At 46.3% G+C, this 23,181-nt stretch overlaps 1 protein-coding gene across 1 annotated transcript in view; it reads right to left on the reverse strand.

Annotated features, from left to right (window-relative positions):
- LOC119101295 (protein amalgam) overlaps positions 1–22,679 on the reverse strand; it is a 72,727-nt gene extending 50,048 nt beyond the window's left edge. Inside the window, exon 1 of the mRNA XM_037224586.1 lies at positions 22,603–22,679. Coding sequence (XP_037080481.1) covers positions 22,603–22,663 — 61 coding nt within the window. The 5' untranslated portion in view covers positions 22,664–22,679. The remainder of the gene's footprint in view (positions 1–22,602) is intronic.
- Between the last annotated feature and the right edge of the window lie 502 nt (positions 22,680–23,181).

Below are 23,181 nucleotides of genomic sequence, written 5' to 3' on the forward strand. Positions count from 1 at the left end.
GGGGGCGACGGACGGTCAGCACGCTTCAAAGTATAACAGGAAAACACAAAACATCGATTGGGCTGGATAGAAAGTTCTAACCGAGTTATTGGTTATTGGTTATTTGGATTACAGCCATTTCGGCCAGCACTGAACACTTCAGGGCTGTGGGACGAAAGGGAACAAATAACGGTTGGCAGGACTAATGCACCGGGGACTCAACCGCCCCGAGACGGAACCCGCGCGGGACTCCTCTGCCGAGCATGTGCCTGGCGCTCGGACGGCAACCGCCACCAGGGGGCACTTCGGCCCACTCGTGGGCTGGTGCCTGCAGCCTTCCCCGGACAGGATGGGTGTCACGAGTATGCAGCAAAAAGCGAGAAAAAAGATAAAAGTGCGGATGTCCAACCGAGTTTCTGATAAATCTAGGAAATCACAGGTAACCGCATTGCTTGGCATAGTGATGTAGCTCCAGCGACTTTAGTTTTGTTGGGTGGATGTGGACGTCACGCATCTTCAAAGCCCGGTCTTGTGGGTTGGTCCGGCCCCAGCAATGACGCCTGGGACGCGCTTCCGTCCCCGCGATCGCATTCCAAGACGGGTCTCACGCCGCCTTCGTATCCGTCCCGGCTCACCGTCATCAACTGCACCATACTGGGACAGGCACGCACTGGAGCAGCTCGGCGGCCGGCCTTAACCGGAGGTCGAGCCGGCCGAATTTCTCAGATATGACGTCATTAGGCAGGTGGCCAAGGGCGCCGGCAGCGGTGATTTAAAACTGGCCATGGACTGCCTTTTAAGGCCCTTCCGTCTTCGGTCTCGGTCTAAAGGCCCTTCGGGTTAAAGGCCTTGGCATTTCCCGAGAGCAAGGCCTCGCCCCGTGTTAGCGGATTAGTGCCCTGATTCGCCGGGCCTAAAAATCAGGATGGTCCTTGTTTGTGCAAAAGTGTCATCAGGAGAGACAACAGCAAGTGTGCCGCTAAGAATGTCTCGCAAAGACGTCGAAAAATGACATATCGGCCATGCACATAAAGTGCGTGCGTATTTAGCACTGTGATTGCTTGCATCTGTCAAGATCATGCTTCTTGTTTTTGGTGTAACATACAAACATACGAAATAGCAGCGGTGGTGACCTGTAATGTGGCTGTTCAAAAACTCCGCCTTTCTATTTACTGGAGCTGCCCCTGCCATGCTGGTTTTCGTGATACTTTTACAACAACCAAAATTATACTGCAAATTTGTTACTCTACAAGTATCAGTTACCCCTGTCAACTCAAGACGGCGCGTATGTTCCCGATAAGATTCCCATATTGGCACGGTCGCCAAATTTTTCTACATGCCGTTTTCATCCTCTTCCTGAAGTCGCCCCTGCGTTTCCCATACAGCAGGAACTTAAACATATCTCATCGCTAACAAAGCCCCCATTGTCAAAACATTCAATGGGCACAAATGTAGTTTAGAAAAAACATCATGCTTGGGAGGACTTCTTGGCTATTACACTTTTTAACACTGAACAATGCACACATAAGTCCCAGTTGAAGCTACCGTCAAGCACAATTCATTAGCCTAGCCTTATCTGACCTACCTATACTCAATCCAAACAAGAAAAACAATGCTCCCTGGATGCGTGCGTCGATGTCACCACGATTTTGCAGTGGAGCTGCCAGGTCCACCACTGATAACAGCTGGAACAGCAACGAACGCTGGTTTTCCTGGACATGTCCGGCGGCACCGAGACGATCCTCGTTGGAGGCGTCTCTTCCGTAGCATGGCAAAAACAGCCGCAATACCAATCAATGTTGAGGTACCTATGATTTTCAAGAAACCAGATGTAGCTACACAACCAATGTGGCGAGAGCCTTTGCTCATTAGTGGGGCAAAATTATCAACAACATTTTGCACAGTTCTCACAGATTGCCTTGGCATCAAAAACGAATGTGCGAGGCACATTTATCAGTTGAAAAGACAATAGAAACTGCCTTATTCCCCGCAGAAAAAAACAGGAGAACGGAGATATCGTTGGGTTGATATTTCGGTAACATGCCTGTATCGAAACAATAGCAATCTAGCAATAGGTGTTTGATCTATGTGAATAAAGTTCTTCGCCAATGCACTGAACAACTTACGTAACTTTTTCGGTTGATTCACTAAACGATTAACTGCACTACACCATTTTAGATCTACGCTATGTTTTGCCATCGTATATATATATATATATATATATATATATATATATATATATATATGTTTGCGGTTGTTAGCATGTGAAAAGCAAAACGAAGACATTGGCAACACGGTGTTGGAAATGATAAAATCAATGACAGCATCAATCAAGACAGAAGGTCGCCGATCCGATCACATATTAATACAACGCTCTACCACTGAGTGTTGCCTGTACCACTATCACACTGTCATTTCGCTTGTTCAGACAGCGCTTTGCCGAACCAATCAGTTCGTTGCATGTTACGTACCACATCGAGCAACTGGACTTCCGTGTAAATCAGGTGGGAAATATCGACAAAGGCCTTCGCCTTCGAAACATTCGACTGTGCATCATCAAACGTTACATTCATTGCCATTGCAGCGTGAGTGGCAAGTTGAAATAGAAATGTATTCTTCAATCAGTAGCAGACATAATTCGAAAGAGGAAAACATACATAAATGACTGCATGCATCATTCACAGTCACCAGCGACCCATTGTCATCACGCGTCACAGGACAGTCAAGAGGAGATCAAGTTGCTGACGAGACGCATAGAGGAACAGGTTATCCACTAGTCCTATGAAAGCCCTATCGTCTATTGGAATCATCCGTTCACGCCAGCACCTATTCTCCAACACATAGAACAACCAGTGGAATTTCTTGCAGCCCGAAATAGCGGGTGGCAGGCAAAAAGATTCATGTGGCAGGTAAGATATCATCGGCCTGTACTTGGAACACATCCTGAAACCAATACAAGATACAACGATGAAATTAACATCCAGATTCGCGCGAAAAAAAGATCGTTGTGACCCAAATGCATGGAATACGTAAAATGTTTCTTTAGCACGTGCCTGGGTGCCTGGATAGCCGATTGAATGCGACTTGTTTGGTTGGAGGTGGGACAGTTTAACTCCTTGTGATCTGAAGAGACTAAGGAAGCAAGAGACACGTAAGTTACACGTAGATTTCAGGGTAAGTAGGGTTCTATGTGAAATCAATTGAATGAGTTTGTGAGGTTTCAAATGCATGACCTTCGAGTGAAAAAGGCCCAACAAGGTAAAAGGCTAGTCCTACAGATCGGTGTTGGAAGTGTCTTTGGCCCTCCCGTCCACGACCAGCTTTAACCTAGAATGTTTGTAAGCAAATTTGACCTTTCAAAGGTCAAGATGAACAAACGCCTCCCATTCTGTTATGATGTTTGAGCTTAAATTCAGCCTCAATAACTACACCAGGCGACATGTTTCTCGAAACAAAAGGCTTGTTGGGGTCATCTTACGTCAGTGACATCCATTTATGTTGCTGACCTCAAAATAAGATGTCTTTTGACGCATCTGCTACCAAAGGTTTCAACATCAGCCTACCTATCACATAAAATGTACCTAATAGAGCAATTTTCCAGTAACAAAGCAGTTTGGTTTCGATCTTGATATGACATTTAAACCTCACCCAGTATAACTGGAATTAGTCAATTGTAGTCATAATTGAGTATTGTTTACGAAACAATCCCCAAGTTGTACGACTAATTCTAGCCCTCAGTTCCCGCATCAGATTCAACGATTCCCTAGGAATCGTATTTGCTGACAGTTATAGCCTGACTTTGACCTGCTATAGGCCAAAGATCTTACAAAGTGTATCATGTTTTTAAACCAAAAGATCAGCTGTTCAGTTGGCGACAACTATCTAAAATGTGGCGCAGCTATACCGCCGCGTTCGGAAATTATTCTGCAGCAACCTTCAGGTGGTTCAAATTCCCGTCGAGCGATAACGCGCTCAATGCTACCGCGTTACCACACGAGTGCGTGATAACACGGTCACATCGCTGCACGGTGTATTATAGCAGTGACACCACCGGCGGATATTTGAGTGATGGAAAGAGTATGGATTATAGGAAAGAAAATTGTAGAAAATAAGGAGGACCATGGGCGTAGGTTTATGGTCCATCGTCTGCATGAACTTTACGGCCGTGCTTAGCCGCGCACGGTTCCGAAATTATGTCTGTTGATGCTTGAAACCTGCGAAGGATTTTATTCATGTCCTGATATCTTATAGAACTACAACATTCGGGTCCCGACTCTTTCAAATATGATGGCTTAACATTTGATACGTCCTGCAAGACTCGCACATAGCAGTTGGAACAACCTATCACTACTTAATACTAGTATGCGAAGCACCATAACTCATAATGTTCGGCCGTCACAGTCATCGAGCCGTAACAAAAATTTCTAACCGCCCCTTTTAAATCTAGACTGGTGTCAACCGTCAAAACTTACATGGTTACTACACACAGGAAAATTTACATCTGAAATATTTGATATCGGCTTAATTGTCTTTCGGACACGTCAAATTTACCGAAAGTAACTTTCGTCTTGTAAAATATGGCAAGTTTAAAAGTCCATTTAGTTTGATTTGTGATTTTTTACCGAAAACACACCAGTATGACATTCCTTCATTTGGGGGAACTTCTACCACATTCCACATGTTTTAAACAAGACGCTGCATAAGAACGCACGAAACATGGTGCCAAAATGCACTGTTTTCTTGCCTGAGCTGGGCGAAAATAAATCGCAGTCCGGCGATTGATTGGCTGACCGCGAAAGGCGGTCACCGGTGGTAAAGGCGGCATCCACTCGCGGCGAGACCTAGTGCTTTACGGCACCTAGACCAAACGCAATCCACCGTGTGCATTGGCGTGTGCAGGGGGGGGGGGCATGCGGGCTGGTCATACAAGCAGACCTACTTGTACAGGCTGCTGAACTCACGCAATGCAATGCTTACATAAATTGCGATGCATCGCCATACAGTCGCCCCTTTATCAGAAGCTTCCTCCTGGACACTGATGACAGGAGTCACGCGGTGCGGAAAACACCAGAACGTGATAAATGATCGTGGCAAGGACACCGAATGAAGGCAGTACTTACTTCCGATCTAACCCACGACAACGAGCTGGACCAAGCCACTTGCAGTACACGCCGAAGAGCATAGATGGCAACATTGCCAACAAAGGTTTCATCACTCGTTACTCAGTTGGTTCAGAAGGAATGCTCCGTTTCGTCTACTCCCCTACTCCAATGCGTTGAAAAATGTTTTAAAACAAACGATCGCGTTGTAATTTCTCCTTGCTCAGCTTTGCCACTTACAGTGATAGCTCGAAGCTCTAGTGAACTGGCAAGCACCCTGCATGTACACGAGGTATACCCCAGCTCGCACTCTTCCCTCTCCAGCGTAGCTATTAATTGTGATAGTGCAGCACTTCGCAAGGTCACCGCGCCGCGGAAAGGCAAGGTAAGAGAGAGACGATGCTCTTGCTCATTGTGAGTGCGGTAGTAGCTGCTCGTGTGACGTTTAACGATGGTAACCAAGCCATGGAAGGACGAGGCACACAAAGGTTTGCCAGAAACGAGATCGACAGATGTTTTCTGTAAAAGTTTCGAGGTTATTAGTTAGGAGATGATTTGCAGACGTTCCTTGCGTGCTGGTGTTGGCCTGTAAGGTTTCTTCCTTTGTGAGAAGACAAACATGCATTCACGCAACACAGCCGTTAGCGACCATGGCGGCGGTGTCGGCTTATAGCAATATATCACTGTGAAGCTTTCCAGATAAAAAACATCATACCTGCCTGGCGTACTCAGCCAGCAAAAATCTGCCGCGATAAATTTTCAAGAAATGACCCGAATCATTTTGTGACAGACAATTCTTTAAGAGAACCTCAGGCGTTTTACAGGCGCTTCCAGGGCTTGAGTGATGCAGACCCTTTCAATTTGCCTTTTTTACTTTTTGGCCTAGCGTTATTTTCATGCAGGCAAAACATTACTAAGCTCTGAAAACAGGCCAGTTTCGGGTGTCATTAAAGGTTAAGACGACAGCAAGGCCGCGTCGAACCCGCGCCAAGTCTGCGTCATGAAAAACGGCGAATCAAGACGGGGGTTCAAATCCAACTAAAGCTGTCATAGACGGATTGTCGGAAGCTTTGGCACGGGAGAATCACTACACTTTTTATGGACCACAGGAGATACTGACCTCCTCTGACGTCACGCCTTTGGCTTAAGATCGAGGGACCGGGGACTCGCAGAGTTGGAGAGGGAGCTGAGAAGGCGTTAGGAAATGAAAGTGACTGACGAGCTCTCGGTATCTTGTGCGTGACGTAACGCAGTCAGTGAACCCCGAGGTAAGCAAAGGAATAATTTTCAGAGCATATCACTGATTAGTAACATCACGGTATGACAAACCGCCTTTTCAGCTCCTCGAAAAATATGCTAGGAATTTCGCCACGAAATAAAAATGTGTCCGACGTGACATCGTTTTGAACAGGTTAAAAACGTTTTTAGCAGTACGTGACCAGATTTACAACAGCACATTAACCAAACAATACTTACTTTTATGACACACCTTGTCTGCGTTCTGGATCCCGTTTCATGGAGATTCGTGACACATCGAAACTGCAAGTTACTCCAAAACTCGGATTGATTCGTTAATGTCGGCATCATAAAATGCATTTAAACGACTTAACTAAATCGCAAGCGCACACAAGCCACGTGGCTATGGCAGCAGCAAAACGGTTTTTTTAATTTCTAAACTGACTTGTAAGGAACAATTATCTTACCTTTCTTCATTTGATGTTACAAAAAAAGCGTGAACATAACAGCGTAGTTCATAGCTTCGTTTACAAGGAAAAACAAAAGTGGGATTGATGAGATAGCTCGCAAACGATTATCTAAGGCCAGTCATAAATGGAGATTTAAAAACTAACAAAATTGGTAAGTTATAACATACATGCCAAAATACAGGTTTGCATTACAGGGAATGTTCCACATTCGAAGGCATTTAAGGAAGCATATGATTTTTCAAGCACACTCATGACTATTGCTATATTTTTAAGTAGAAAAGACCGCTCCAGACCACATCTCTCTGTCTAGTAGATATGCTCCTCACTACGTCATTGTTTGATTGCGTCTTGACACGTTTGTATGACGTTAAAGGTTCTGCCAAGCTGATTACGCGAGATTACCATCCAAGCACTCACTGTGCTTCAACTTGCCGATGTTCAGCAGTGGCGGTACTAGTCATATTTGCTAGCAAATGTTAGCATTACCTCGTGTTTTGGCCCTTTTTCGCGGTAGTCTTGCATATATGTCCGTGGGTTTAAGGTGTTTTCGTGTATTCACGTGCTTGGTCCGTTATTCTTAACGGAATGTTCCACGCTTGTATGATGTTTTGAACTGAAATGGCCATCTAGAGGACCTTTTGATGCAGTTCACGGTCATGTCCTTTTTAAAACCCCAAACGATCTAGTCCATGAGTTACTTGCACGCAAAAGTGCGAAAAGGTTTATTTGGAGCCTATTTCAAAGTACCCTCGGCATTAATGATGTCATAGAAACATCAAACAATCGCAGTCATACTTAAGGCTGTTTTCTGCTTATGGTCAAAATAGCATGGCCGCAGGTACATTCGCAAAAGCGATGATGCGGAACGTATGAAACAATGCGCGGAAAATCATTGGATGTTAGCAAGATGTCGCTGCTGAATGCGTGTCGCGAACGTAAGCGTGAGCAATTTCGGGTTGTGCGGCACTCGTCGTGGACAGGCCATTTTTCCTTATTTCTAGACCACAGGTCAATGTTATGAAAAAGCCCATGTCTGCAAAAAAGTACGGCACCCAAAAAACGGGCAGTCTCCCGAAAGTTATAAAATAGAAGACGCCACGGCAAATCTGTTTTTCCCCTGCTGGCGTTTCTTCTTCTTTTTTTTTTTTTGCTTTTTGAAGAAACCTCTTGAGCCGCATTTCCATGAAACCCCGTTGGGACCTTATTTTAATGGGAGGTCACGGTGGAATGCGGCATTGTGACTGAAAATCGTTTGCGGAAATTGCGAGAAAACCTGCGGTTTGATAGTTCTCCGAGCTGTGCAAGTGTGATCTTGATGAGATGGGGAGTGTGCGTGCATGGTTCGCACCTCTGAGAGAACACTGTTTTGGTGTTTTTTAAGTAGACTGTCTCCTGATAGAATACAATATATATATATATATATATATATATATATATATATATATATATATATATATGGGAAGGGCGCCGGGCTCTCCATTCAAATAGGAATTACCCAAGACACGGTATGGAGGACCTAGAACGATCGAGTGTGCCCGAGCAGGTCAGCAGATGGGTTCCCAACAAGAGCACAAGCCCTCCATTCAAATGAAAAATGACCACGACGTAGTGTAGAAGGCCCCTGAACAGTCGAGTGTGGCCGCCGAGCAGGTTAACAGACATGGCCCCGATAAAAGCACAAGGCTCTCCATTCAAGTCCAAGTACCCAAGCACCACTGAAGAGGGCCCCCAAGAGATCGAGTAAACCTGATCCTGACCAAGCTATTATATGGCCCTCAACAGGAGCACAGCGCCCTGCATTCAGATGCCCATTGTGCAGACCCAACAAACAATCTAACGTGCCCCAGCTGGTTAGCAGATGGGGCCCAGACAAGTGTGTGGGGCCCTCCATTAAAAAAGTATCCAGGACCCAATTTAGAAGACCCCGAACGACCGAGTGTGCCCAAATAGGTTAACAGATGGGTCCCCGACAAGAGCGTAGGGCCCCGAGCAAGGGAGACAAAATTGAAAGGGCCCTAGACCAATGGAGAGGGCCCAGGAGCGCAACGTGCATGTGTGTGTGTCGGTAGCTTAATCGGAACCAACGTGAAGAGCCCCTGAGCACCCAAGAATACACTGGCAAGTTAACATATGAGGCTGTTCACACTTAGATATAGCGTACGAGCCTTTGGGCGAACGGAAATAATCTCTGGAAGGCCCCTGACTAAAAAGAGCCTCGGCACGCTGGCAGGAAGAACCCAGCAACAGTGCAGGCTCTTCCGAGCAAATAAAAAGAAATCAAGCGCAACATGACAGGCTCTTTATCTACCCGCTTGACGCTAATAGTGGGAATATGGGTCCCTGAAAACAGCATGGGGACTCTGGACATGTGGACGTAATAAATCTTAAAATCTTCCAATCACCACCATTTAATCAGTGAAGAATTATCTTCGTCTACCCATGGACTGTTCACTTTAGCTTATTCCTGTCCGTGGTAGCCTGGAAGGCCAAAGACGTCCAATTTTGCTGAGTTTTGTGTTTACAAAATTGCATCTGTTCGCCGGCCATGGACCCTTTGGAGCAGCTGGGCATGACCCCATACCCCCCCCCCCCCCCCCCTCCCCCATCTTGATCCGCCCCTGATAATAGCCGTTAGTCATCCCACATAGCGAGCCTGGATGTACATAGGAAGGAAAACTTTTTGGTGGGCTAATCTTTTGCAGCACGGTTTTGGAACACTGGGATAGGAGTGATTTCTTAGTGGTCTAGGTTTAACGTCTTTTAACCATCGCCCTGGTTTGCTTTTCATAACGCGGGCTGATGGGGTGGGGCGTTGATACGACCCCATGTCATTTCTAATGTGAGAAAGATGGAGCTCAGCAGAAAAGACCAGTGGGTCAAACTTGATTAAACACGTGTTTAAAATGTTACAGATTGGTTGAAATGTTTTCCTAGGTAACTAATTTATTCCATTATGTCAAGCCATATACATATGAGCATTCCATTATGTTCATATGTACGAGACCACTCTATGTAACACGAAGCCTAAGCGGGCGTGTTCTTTGTTTAATTCTGAGTATATTGGTACGATTTTTTAGGTGTTTTAACCAAATATTTATGTGTGAGTCCGTTGATCAACAATGCCGGCCCGCTGCGCGCATTCCGCGGCATCGTTAGCCGCTCGTCTCCCGCGCCGGCCGTAGATCGCCGCGCCGTGTCCCTAAACCGCCGCTGCCCTGCAACCAGACATACTAGGTACATGTGTTGGGGGCTAAAACACGTACAATGCATGTGCCATAGCCTAATGAGAATTTGGGTAAAACTGTATAAAATGTCGAGAAGGTATCTTCAAAAAAATTCAGGAGGGTCGCATCGACCTCCCCCTTAGGGCGATGGTTAAAAAAGGAGGCCCAGTCTGTAGGCTCTGACAAGGGAACAGCAGACGAATGCTGTTCGAAGAGAGGTTGATGTCATGCGTGTCGAATGTAGTACAATAAACCTTATGGCTCGGAGATGGAATAGTTCGGACCATCTCGACATCTGCTGCCATTAGACAACCAAGTCATTTCAAGCATAGCTATGTCATCCTACCCAATGTAATGCTGAACTTTAGCTGAAAGAACCGTAACAGATAGCACACTCCAGACAGCTGCCAAGCTGATAAAAGAGATGCTCGTGTAACCTATGTGGCGGGGGGGGGGGACGCAATGCTTGTACGCTATAGTGCGTATCTTATAGGATGATGTGTTCATAACTCGGCCATAGAAGGTAAGTGCTAGGTAACACAGGTGTGGTAACCACAGAGTTATAAGAACTAACAACAAAGAGTGTGCCTAAATGAGAACGTTAGCATTATGAATAGAATATTTCATACCATGCCTTCCGGATTTTTAAAATTTTTTTGTTTTCAGTTGGAAGTGATGATTTGGCTTCACAGATTGGCAAAAAACCTGTTTTGGCACAAATGAAATGTCATTAAAACATCACATCTAATTTTTTCTTATTTCTGGCTACTCTGGGATGCTGTGAACATTGCATTTATAGTCATAGGGCTTCTTAATTGACACCCCTGCCTCGGACCCCATACAAAATCATGACTAATATCCTTCGTGAACTACTTTGTAGATCAAAACTAAATCACTTTTATCCGGATGCATGAATATGCTTCATCACTCCCACTTTGCTCGCAAATGGCATACTCTATATCGCAGTCGGCCTCCCATCCCAGCGCAGAGTTGGGCCAACTGACCGAAGCGGCGAAGTGGGAGGATGGGAGGGTGGGGGGGGGGGGGGGGGGAACAGTCGCCGTCCCTCCTCCCTGCCGTCCCCAGCGACTTCCGCCGGCCCGACAGACGGCACACCCGGCTGTCCACAACGCGTGAGCAAACTGCCGATATCACAGCCAATGATAAACGTCCAAAATCGACGCCGCCAGCCTCCGTTCTCAATTTAGAGTGTCTTATATGACATCCCGAACGAGTCCACATATAAACTGGTCGATCGGGAGAGGTGGGTGAGATCTTAAAACAGGGTCACGGAAGTAATGTGGCTTCCTCCTGCACCGAACACTTTTTTACACCCTGTTCGAAAACAACGCCTCATCTGTGCAGAGAATGGAAACACTCCAGGGAGTCGTTTCACTTTGAATCTGCAAACACATCGTTTGTTAATGCAAAGTGTGATGAAAGTACTAACACCGATTATCCTACAACGCTGAATGAAGCACGCCTCATTGTTGCGACACGACACTTCATTTGGGCAGAATATACCACATCTACATCCCTTTCATAATAAAATGCTCACATGGCCATTATACAAGTGTTGTGCACTAGGGACGAGAACATGAGATGCTACCCATTTTACGCCAGTTTCATGGGACGAGAGTTTGCAGAGCATCCCCCCGGACCTAAAATCAACTGAATGAAAACCATGTTACCATCATCTTCCCTTCCGGCGGCTAGTGAATGGAGAGGTACGGGGGATGTTCGCACTCGCTTGAAACTGCACACAAAGGGGTGAGTTCTCCACCTTTCTTGCCCTGATAATGCGGGAGGTTACCCATCATGTGTATCCAGGTATCAGCGACCTTATGCCGGTAATGTTGCTTACATGCCCCTTGTTGAATATGTGAAACAACAGTGGCGAGTGATAACTATACTGATGCGGATACATATCTGACAGAGTTTTGGACATGGCCGTATCGGTACACTAAACGGGGGAGGGGGGGGGGGGGTAATTAGACAGCACTATTTCGCTGATGTTATTTACACCGCTCCTTAAATCATAAATGCCCCCTCCCCCCCCCCCTAAACAGAGTATATGTAAGTGACATCATAGATTCAGAGGGCATGTGCCTCATGGAGCCTTTGTATTATTCTACCTTGCTATTGAAAAGTGAAGAAATTACGATACTAGTGGATAATTCCCCTTTGCGCGTATGATCCGTTCAGGCACCCACCACGCACCACGCGACAGACGTCAGCAATTACGGACGTCATATTAGCTCGCATATTTCAGGCCCACAGCGCTGACCGGGATCCGCCCCCAGGACTCCCCACTCGTGTTCTGCAGTCAGAACCATCAAGTCACTACGCTGTTCTGTCCGGCGCTGATGCATCCCGCCGATACCCCTTCGTGAATTTGCATATGTGTGAAATGAAATTTCCTCCTAATTTCGTGCCTGCGCTGCAGTCCAAAGATGTTAATTAAGAAGGCAGCTACTATCACACCTGACAGTAATATACACATCCCTGCGTAGAACCGGCGAGGAGGCCTGTTAGTGACTACTGCATTCGCGCCATCACTGCTCCACAATGCTGATTGCTTGCTTACTTTGTTAGATATCTGAGAGGAGGTCTGGACAGTATGATTTCGAAACTTGTCGAGAAATTCCCTGTACGAAGAACTCAGCCTTCACAACTGAAGTCGAACGAGCAAAGTTGACAACGTCAGCTAGCTGACAGCTTGAGAATTCGACCGGTGGTATTTCGTGCTTGAAAAATAAAACTGACAACCACAGTTGCCGAATATCTTGGCAGATTTAACTAGCACTTGCAGGATGTTCACATATACTACATTGGGCGACCCGCTGATGGTCAGTTACCTGCATTTAACATCTGGTTTAAGGTCTACTGACGTTAAGGAACTGTTATAAGCTCTGTTTAGAGCTGGATTATTGACGACCAGATGTAACTGCTACTTGTTCATGCTGAGCAGAATTGACACCTTAAATCTTTGTGATTCAATGAGCTTTGACCAAGGAGCTGATCTTCGACAAGTTGAATAACAAACGTCGTGGCGACGACTCGGAGGAGGCGCTGACCCAGAGACACCAGCGGCCGGATCTCGTGAAGCACCTGACGGAACACCTGCGGGACGTCAGGGTGAGGGAACTGGGGCACGAGACGCGGCTGGACCTTCTCGAGGGCGCCCAGGTGAGCATTCCATGAACACTCTTCAAATATTTTCAGTACTTAGTGCTCTGGATCAATGCGTTGCACATCGGCCGTTACCTGCACTTTTCGTGTTTTTGGCTTACCGTTCATGTTCTACTATAAGAGTGGTGACGGCGTGGTTGCGGTCTTTGCTCGCATGGTAGATCGCTGTGTTGGGATGGTTTTAAGTCAGTGCATGCTGTGACGTTGCCAGGAACTGCAGACTTTGCGTTATAGGCGAGTTAACCCATCGCACCACGCTCCCCCCGGCACTGTTTAATGAGGCGATAGTGAAGACCTTCGCGGACCAGCGAGTGCCTGCGGTCAAGAAAAGAGTCGGACTCTGCCTTTCAGAGGATGTATTCTCTCCTGTTCATGGACACAGGTGTCAGGCCTTGTGATAAGTTGTTATATGCTGCTATGGCTTAGAAGCGATGAGGTTACGGCTCCATCGTGCCAACATTTTTACCGCAACAAATCCAACATTTTTTGTTTCCTCCTCAGATCGCTGTACCGTTAACTACGCGCACACCACTGAGTTTGTGCATCAATAAATAAGTGCACAATATATATATATATATATATATATATATATATATATATATATATATATATATATGCATATATACGAATGTAATATATATATATATATATGTGTATATATATATATATATATATATATTATATATATATATATATTATATATATATATATATATATTTATATATATATATATTATATATATATATATATGTATATATATATATATATATATGTATATATATGTATATATACGAATGTAATATATATATATATATATATATATATATATATATATATATATATGTATATATATATATACGAATGTAATATATATATATATATATATATATATATATGTATACATATATGCATATATACGAATGTAATATATATATATATATATATATCTATCTATCTATCTATCTATATATATATATTCATACGAAATTCGATTTCTAAAAGTCATTAATTGCTTTGCGGCATTGCATACTTTGCGATGGGTTACTAAAAACCTGATCAGCTAGCCTCACCCGTTACCATCATTAATTGAACATTACTATTTTTACGTTCGTTCACATGTTAGTTGTAACTAGTATGTTTAGGGATAGCTCTGGTTACGAGCTGAATACAATGAAAAATGCACGCTTTCAGTGCCTAGTTCTTTGTCTCTGGAGGTTGCAGCATTTGTTACGTAACAAAATCTTCTGGTCCACTTGCACAACGCACTTTTCCAAATCATAGCACTCAAGTTACCAAACCGTACCAAACAAGTTATATTACTAAGGAAACTGAATGTTCTGCTGTCGGTGCCCGTGTAGAAGACGTTCGCCGTTTCTATCACATGTGTGCGTAATAATCATGTGCCATCAAATGCGTCGATGACAATTTTTCGTTATGGGGCAAAATATGCTCACGAACGTCTATTCGTAACTGTAAATCCAGGATCCGTGCAGGAATATGAAAGCTATACTCACTGGTCCAGTCTTGGCAGGTCCCAATGTCCACTAAGCCACTAGCCCGGTTTCTAGCACAAGCTGGCTGTATCGGCAAGAGCTTGCATCGCGCTGGATTACCATGAGAATGCTGGAGTTTCCACTCCCTTGTCTAAGTACAAAAACGAATCCATTGCTCACAAGTGGCCGCACCCTTCCAGCGAACCAAGGTTGTTTTGAGATAACATCCGGTCTTTTAGAGACGATGCGCCTAGTCCTCCTACCAGGTGCGTGATTTGCATTTACTGCATACATTGTTGTGTATGTGCGCCTTGCTCCAAATATCTTGCGCCGTGCGCAACTGCTGGATCTGGCCCTTATACTTTTCTTTGTCCCACGCCGTAGTTAATAAAACGGCTAGTGTAAAGTCGCGTACCACATTCCCATAAGCCAGGCTAGCGTCAACGATCGCCGCGGTCAGGAACCGTCACCCCATCTACAGACAGACTGGGCGAATATATACTCTTCCCGACAATGAAATTGCTGCGGCTGTGGCCACGGGCCTGACTATGAGTCATGGCTGGGAGCGACATACCGGCGACATAATGAGTCATGACTGAGCTGAGCATCAGTCATGCATTTATTGGGTATGGTTGGGAGCGATCGTGTTGCAATAGGCTCCCATCTAGAGTAACAAGGTCAAATGACAGCAGCAACTGGTCAAGAACCAAGAGTTCATAAAGCTTTAAGAAACCCCTTGGTCAGAGGCCCTTTCCACTGGATACCTCCTAAATACTTGCCTGCCTGCCATCCAAAAAGCTCGTGCTTTTTGTGCAGTGCACAGTGCACCGCAACCGATTAATCAACCCATCTCCAGTCACTTTCGGTAGATCGCATGAAACCAAAATCGCTACTGCCTTCTGCCGCCAGCCTACACCAAGCTCAGGCGGAATAACTGCGTATCAAAGGCATCATACGGAGAGAATAACTCATGAAGAACGGGACGTCTTCCACGCATGTTGAGGCAGAACAAAACTCTCCATGCTCTACAAGGAAATCAGGTCATTGATCACTTTTGAGTGATTAAGGTTTGTTGCTGTAATAGGTGGCGTAGTTGTAGCACAAGGTTCAAGAGAAGTTCAAGAAGTAAAACTTTTAATCCGCTTAGCGCAGACGCACCACGGGCTGTCGGTGTGCGCTAGCAATGGCAGTTTCGGCACCGTCTGCAGCGTAGTCAACGTGCGTCGCCCACTGTCTCCATACCCAGTGCGCTCGAGGAAAACGTCACAAACAGGGCGGTAACCCAGACACTTGTCCAAGCCGAGCGGTAATACTTGATGCTTGCCTCAGTTCCCGGCGACTGTAAGCGCACCTGATGGTCGTTAAAATAAATGGAATGTCTCGCTATGCCACACACAGCAGCGCCAAACCATTTAGACCGATGAGCGAAGGCATACCGGAGCACACCATTCAATGACAACTCTATTGTCTGGCGAGGAAGTCACATGTCCTGTTCATCTTGTAAGCACGAGCAATATGTTCATGATATGTGTGAAGTGTTTGTGGAGGATTCAAAGCCCACCTGATTTCACAGAATCCACCACTAGTAAATGTTTGAACAATAACTGACATAAGGATAGGTTCATAGATGCGTGCTGACTTATGACCATGTGTGCTCGTCCCGATGGCTCAGCCGGTGTGATCGTCCGCCTTCCGATCCAGCAGTCCGTGGCGGAGTGGTTTCGAGTCGCTGCCGACGCTCGCTATTTGCCCTTGACAGGCATGGCCTGGGGCCGGTGGCACCGGCCACATTCGAGGTCAGGTGACGTCACAGGGCGGGACGGACCGTCCCGAGCATCGCGGCACGTAAAACTTACGCCATCAAATTCTGCTGTTGTCCTGGCTGTACGCGATCAGAACGTAGGGGTCGGGACTCACACGACAATGAGAGCGCACTTTAAACTTAACCACCTGATCTAAGCATACTTCTGGGTTATGCATCATTCCGTTGCGGCTTTCGTCCGAAATGCCATAACTGTGTGAGAATCGCTAATTTCATATGAACAGATACGCATTAAGTATATACCTATACCTGTATATATATATATACAATTGCACCATATCATATCATTCCGTTGGATCAGATTACATTCAGTGTTCGTTCTATTTCTATCTTTTTACGTATAAATCATGCCTAAATTTACTTCTTTACCAACTCAGAACGTACCTTATATGAACAAAATGCTGACATTTCACAACCCATTGTGTTTCCATACAATCGTTTCATGAGGAAGACGCAAAGGAAAAACAACGCCGACGCCTTGCATCGATGCGTCCAAGTTTCTTGAACAGCTCACAACGGCAGCTAGCCTTGGCCGTGGTCTCGGCTGTGCCGAGGCCGACTCATAGGCGCCGTAATCGTCCTATGATGCTGCAGCATAGACCAGTGCGCCATTGTCTTGGTGGTTAAACGAACCGTGGGTGAAACCGCGAGACTTGGCATGCATTCAGTAGAAGTTATCGCTTTATCTAGGCTGTATAGTCTGCAGATAGCTTCTGAGTTACAGGATACCGGTTTGGCAGTAAGGTGTTGTGGATTTGGCGGGCATTGGCATGCGTTTCGATTCCAGTTCAAGGCCCTCCTTTCCATACAATATAGACAGGACATATTGGGTGGCGGTTGCTGTTTGAACATGGCCTGAGCACTTGAACCTAGCAGCTTTGTCAGTTATCGTGTGTCCTCATGACGTGTTTGTACTTATGAATGGTATTTAGCCTTACCTACCACTTCTTGATAAGTTCATGATGGTTCTCACTCTTTTGTGAGCTGTAGGGATTTCAACCACTCATCGTGTTTTGTATACTTTAATTATGAGCAGAAGTCGTGCAGTGCTTAAGCCATGCATCCTGCTGATGACGTTATTGAATGCGCCATGACTCAATATGTCATGAATGTGTAATTGAACAACATGTTACGGGCGCGCGGGCTAACAAGTGGCAGCTCTAGTATGTACGCGACGTTTCCGCAATCTAGCACTGCGACTGCCCGCAGGTTGAGTGCTAAGAAAAACTGGATGGTGTTGAGCTTTCAGCCTTGTGCGCGACGAAATACAAATTATCTCCTCGAGATCACTATGATTCGAACCGTTGTCTTTTGATTACGAGCCCAGCGCTCTGCTAAAAAGTTTACGAGGTTATTTGGGGACTTTTCCCAGCGTTGGGAGCCATCTTGGACTGATTTCTATAAATGGTTTGCTGAAAAGGTTCTATTAAGTATCATGAGTGCTGCTTGCTTGATCTTTGTAATTTTGTAGTGTTGCTATCTGTCTATGATGTTGATCACATGACATGCCGGTCAGTGACCGCCTTCTCACCATACGTCCTCCGTGTGGTGTCTTCTCACCACGCATCCTCCACCATGTCATACTTCCGCAGGCTTCTTAAGTTATTCGACCTAACCACAAATGTAGTCATGTTTAAGTTGAAAGAGAATGCCTCACATTTCGGGGCATATTTCAAAAACATACTCCAGTGAAACGTTCGGACCAGTTACATCTAATAGTAGCATTGTCTAATGCCACTGCTGCACCGTCCAGACGTAATAAAGATATAACTTATAATTATTTCCGAGTCAAACATACGCCGCCAACCCTTTGTTACAGCATTACGCTTCTATCCTGCAAGCACAACCACCACCATCCTGACAACCGCCGTGGCAGCTCTACTGGTGCGAATAGAAGACCGTTTGTTGTTGGCCTAGCGGGTGACGAGACCCTGTAACCGAGAAGCATATTGGTTGAAATTTGAACCAGTGCGTCACTAAATATCAGATTATATTTTCATTCCCGGAGCCCCAACGCGCCTCGAAAAGAGCCATCGTAATAGGCGGCATAGGGGAGAAATCAAAGCTAAAATATAAAGTTATGTTACATTCGTGAAATGACAGCTTCATTTTTGCATATATTTTGTTTAAACAGAGCATCTCAAGCTTTCGTAGAATCTACTACATAAACATTGTTGACAAATAGATGTGTTGCAAACATTACAAAGCACACGTGGAAAAAGCAAGGCAAAGAAACCATATTAATTCCGCAGTTATAAAACAGGAAACCCAATAACATTTCCCCCGCAGGCATTACTTTAAAGCGAAGTTATTAGCTTTTCAGCGTGATTTCGAGAAAGCCGGTATTACTGATAAAATAGTACGCGTCCGATCTAGCAGTAGGAGAAAAGGCAAAAATAATGGCACGGTCCTAGCCCAAAACTGCGGAAAGCCTCATTTGAATTTAAATTCAAAACATCAACATATCACCTAGGTTTCTCGTGATACAACACTCCATAATTTTGATTTTCAGCCGGAAATATTCCCAAACACCTCCGACATGTCCCTTCTTAGCATAAAAGGCACAGCCGAAAACACTATCCAGTCCATCTACGGGCCATGCGACACATCACGGCGTCCGCGCAATCAGCTTGCCGGAAAATCCCCTTCGTGTAGGTACTAACACACATCGCGGGAGTGATAAAAGGATTATCACATCCGTAACAACATTACCTGGTCTCAATCATTCCGTAATATGTAATTCAGTCCAGCACCTTTAAGTTCATGTCACCTTGATATGATGGTAATGATGGTTGGATATGGATAGCTTCATATAACGCGACCAGCCCTGACTACCAGACGGGCAAACGGCAACAGATTGCATCACAGCGACTGAAAATAAGAGGAGAAATTGCAACTTATCGCACGTGAAGGCGAAAATCAACATACCGGCATTCAGTATAAACGTCATGCTTGAGCGAGCTGACGAAGCGAATGTTTAAAGAGTCAGATAGTTCACGCGTCAGGTGCTGGATGTTGAAAACTCGATGGGTCTGCGTAGTACAATTTGAAAACTCGATGGGTCTGCGTAGTACAATTTGAAAACTTGGATGCGGCGTTCCTTTTAAACCATCCCGACGGTCGCGGACTGGGCGAACCTGGATCAAAACAACGCCAGATCAGTTGATGCCTTGCCTTCCATTCTGAAGATGGCCAAGAAGCGAGGGTGGAGTATCGTCATTTGGTCGCCAATTGAGCCTAATAACGCACTCAGTCACTTAGGTTGCAAGGCGCCACTCACCTATCAACCTGGTCAGAAGAGCCGGCGGCGCGGGGAACCGAGCCCCGTACCCTGGCTTTTTAAAAACGCAGCTACACCGTTGCGCTACCGGAGCTCCCGGTCATGTAGCATATAAGAACAAAACGTGAGGTGACAAGATCAGTCGCCACAGCTAAAAAAATTTCAAGCACATTCTGTACACAGATTATCACACTTCTTTTCTGTAAATATCAAGGTCAATTGCCCAAACTTTTTGAAATTCATATATTTCTAACGGTAAGACATTTCAAAAATGGTTATTAGGAAAACTCCATCTGGCCAACAGCACGCGTAATACCAGCCTCCAAAAATGCAGCCACATTTATATGCTATGCAAATCTCATCTATCTAGCTATCAGATGAGTGCCTAAATAGGCATATATATATATATATATATATATATATATATATATATATATATATATATATATATATCGTATTCGCGCTAGTTGTTTCCAAAACGTTTAACCGATAACCGCCACCTGGTCATCGTTTTGCCTACGGTTCTCTGTAGTAAGCTCGGCTCGGGTTTATCTTGACTTTCCTCTACCTTGGTAGCCAATGAAAACACAAAGGCGCAAAGACATCCATTCATCCGAGTTTTTGCCGCCCTTCCTCCTAAGAAAGCAGGTCTCCTTATATGGGATGTGCACTCTCTCCTTTCTGATTTAATAATAATAATTTATAATCCTTCGAATGCGCCTTTCCCGTGTCCCTTGCTCTACCCTACCTGACTCCGCTGCACCGCTCCGCTCTACTCACGCGCAATGTTACCCTGGTCTCGTGTCTGCGATCTCGCTCTTCTCACGTGCGTTGTTGCGCTTCTGTCGTGTTTGTGCTGTAAGTGCGGAGCTCTCCTCCACATGGGAGAAACAGTCACTCCTTACTTACCTACCCCTTGAGAATTCTCCTTTCCAATATTCTCCCCCAGCCTCCTGCCCTACAGTGTTCTACTCCCCCTTTATCTAGCTTCCGAACGTCGTGTTACCTGATCTTGTTGGCCAGCCATGAGGGACATTGTTGTTTTCGTAAATTCCATGAACACAGCTTGCATATTTCGTTACAAAGAGCATGAGTTGATCAATGATTGGGGCCCCACTTAGCCAGGCTTATGAGGGGGGGGGGGGGGGGAGGGCGCCTCTCCATCTGTTTAGCATGTCGTTCTAATCCGGCCTAGGGCGCCCTTATGCGGTTGTTGTGATTTCGTTTAGGGCATGTTTCATCCAGACCCTGGGCGTCCCCTTCCGCCAGCTTATGAGCGCCCCTATTCTTTCTGGAATTGGGCTTTGGCTCCGATCTGCCTATAGCATTGGCGCGCCTCTGTAATCCTGATAAAGAACTACTCAGCGATTGTTTATGTGTTCTTCTTCCCTTTGAGTGTAAACGGCCTCTAATTGAGGCATGAGACAGAAACCACCAGAAGATGCGATTCTTCTCGTATTTAGACGGCAGTGAAATGAAGGCGGCAGGCAAGAGACGACGGATTTGAGCCAGCCATCGACGCTTCTCATCCTACAGCGGTGCATTCCGCCGTTTCCAAACCCGTAACAATTAGGGCGAGGCCAAAATTTGCTGAGTTCTACAAAATTACTGACCCCGCGGCTCCGTTTACCGCATTGAACACCATCATAGATGGAAACGGGGTTTAAAAGCTGTATCGATCTCGCCAGCCTCTGCTCTCCTCGTGATTATAATTGCTTTTTCAGCGCCATTTAATGGAAAACATGAAACAGCTTCGAACGTGCGTGCTCGCAGTCTTTGGCGCAAAACACTGATGTCTCGCCTTGCAGTTCCCATAACCCGCGTGGAGTTGGCCCCACCACTTCACCAATCGACTACCAGCGGGTGGACGAAAACGATCACCTTTCGGGAGGCAGTACTTCAAATATTGTACCCAATCGTTTCATAAGTAGGGAAGACAGCCCGTGCCTTATATTTTGCAAGTACGTTCGCGTTGTTCGTGTTGCTGTAACTGATGGTTTATCCTGAGAATCAACCTCAAAATTACAGAGGCGAAACACATGCCACCTAACTTTGCTTTTGTAACGGTGCAGTGCTTTCACAAGCCATATTCCACGACACATGGTCTTTCTCGCGCGCCTGCCGCCCGCCGCCTAGTGATGGCTGTGGTAGCTACCGCCGCTTAGTTCCAGTGAGACTGGAACGCTGGGCATCCGCGTTTATGCCCCTAGACATTGCGAGGGCGCGTTTCCAAAACTATTTCTCATTGTTTTCGTGAAGCGATTCTGAAAAGAACGGAGGTGTTCGAAAAGACATGTGTTTGATCATATCAATACTTATTTTTGAAGCCCGTTTGATCCACCCAATTGAAGTGTGCAGCCCACTGGTCTCCCCGGGCAGGGGTCCTTGTGAATAAAACACTAGAGGGGCATTACCCTCCCGGGTTGAAGAACCCTTCCGGCCCAGCCTGGCGTAGCTGGCAACAGCAAATTATGGCGACATGAGGCCTAAAGGGACAAGTGCCCTTACGCCCCCTGCCCGCGCCACTACCCTGTTCTGGACAGTTGAATATACTTAAATGATCTAAAAATTCCGCAGCAACTTTTAGTCCCGCCGCAATGTTACAACAAGAGTGCAAACATGCAAATTGGATACGCGTATTCACGCCAAATCGGGAACTAGACGCACACTGCCACGTGCCAGCGCAACGTCCCTCTCGCCTGCCGAGCTGACGTCAAGCCAGACTGATCGGCGCAGGATTGGGGCTACACGTGAGGTCAGTCACCGGTGAGAGGCCGGCCGTGGTACCGGCTGCCCTCGCCCCTCACCTGACACCATAAGCTGCATGGTGATCAGCAGCAGCGGTGGCGCCCACCACAGCCCAGCCATTGCCGACCCCTGCTTCACCGAGAGCAACTGCCGCGGGCAACGGCCGGCGCTGGCACGCCAAAACCGGCGGCACGGCGCGCGCTCAACGCAGCCAATCAGGGGCGCCGGCCCGTGGCAGCGCGCGCGCGCGCGCGCGACTGGACGCCTCTAACCCGTGAGGGGCGAGTGCCGAGTCTTGTGAGCTGTCGTCGCCGATCGGCGCGTAACCGAGACTGGGACAGGGATCAGTTGGACGTGCGCAGACACGGACAGGGAGGTGGCGTTGCCGCCGCCCGCCTCACGCGCCGTCAAATGACGCTAATGAGGCCTGCTCTGGTGACGACCCGGGCCAGCTTACCAAAGCGGTGAGCGAGTTCAGGACCAGGCTCGAGCACTGCTCTACCTCGCTCCAGCACTGACTTCACAGCGTCACGACTTTGGCATGAAACTCACTAGGGCGCTTTAGCGTTACGGCGTGGAGCGTACCCTCAGTGACATTGCACCGTAGCCGCCGAGCAGCAAATGTAAACAAACGTATA

This window comes from Pollicipes pollicipes, unplaced genomic scaffold (genome assembly GCF_011947565.3).
Source record: "Pollicipes pollicipes isolate AB1234 unplaced genomic scaffold, Ppol_2.1 Scaffold_4881;HRSCAF=5763_pilon_pilon_pilon, whole genome shotgun sequence".
NCBI lineage: Eukaryota > Metazoa > Arthropoda > Thecostraca > Pollicipedomorpha > Pollicipedidae > Pollicipes > Pollicipes pollicipes.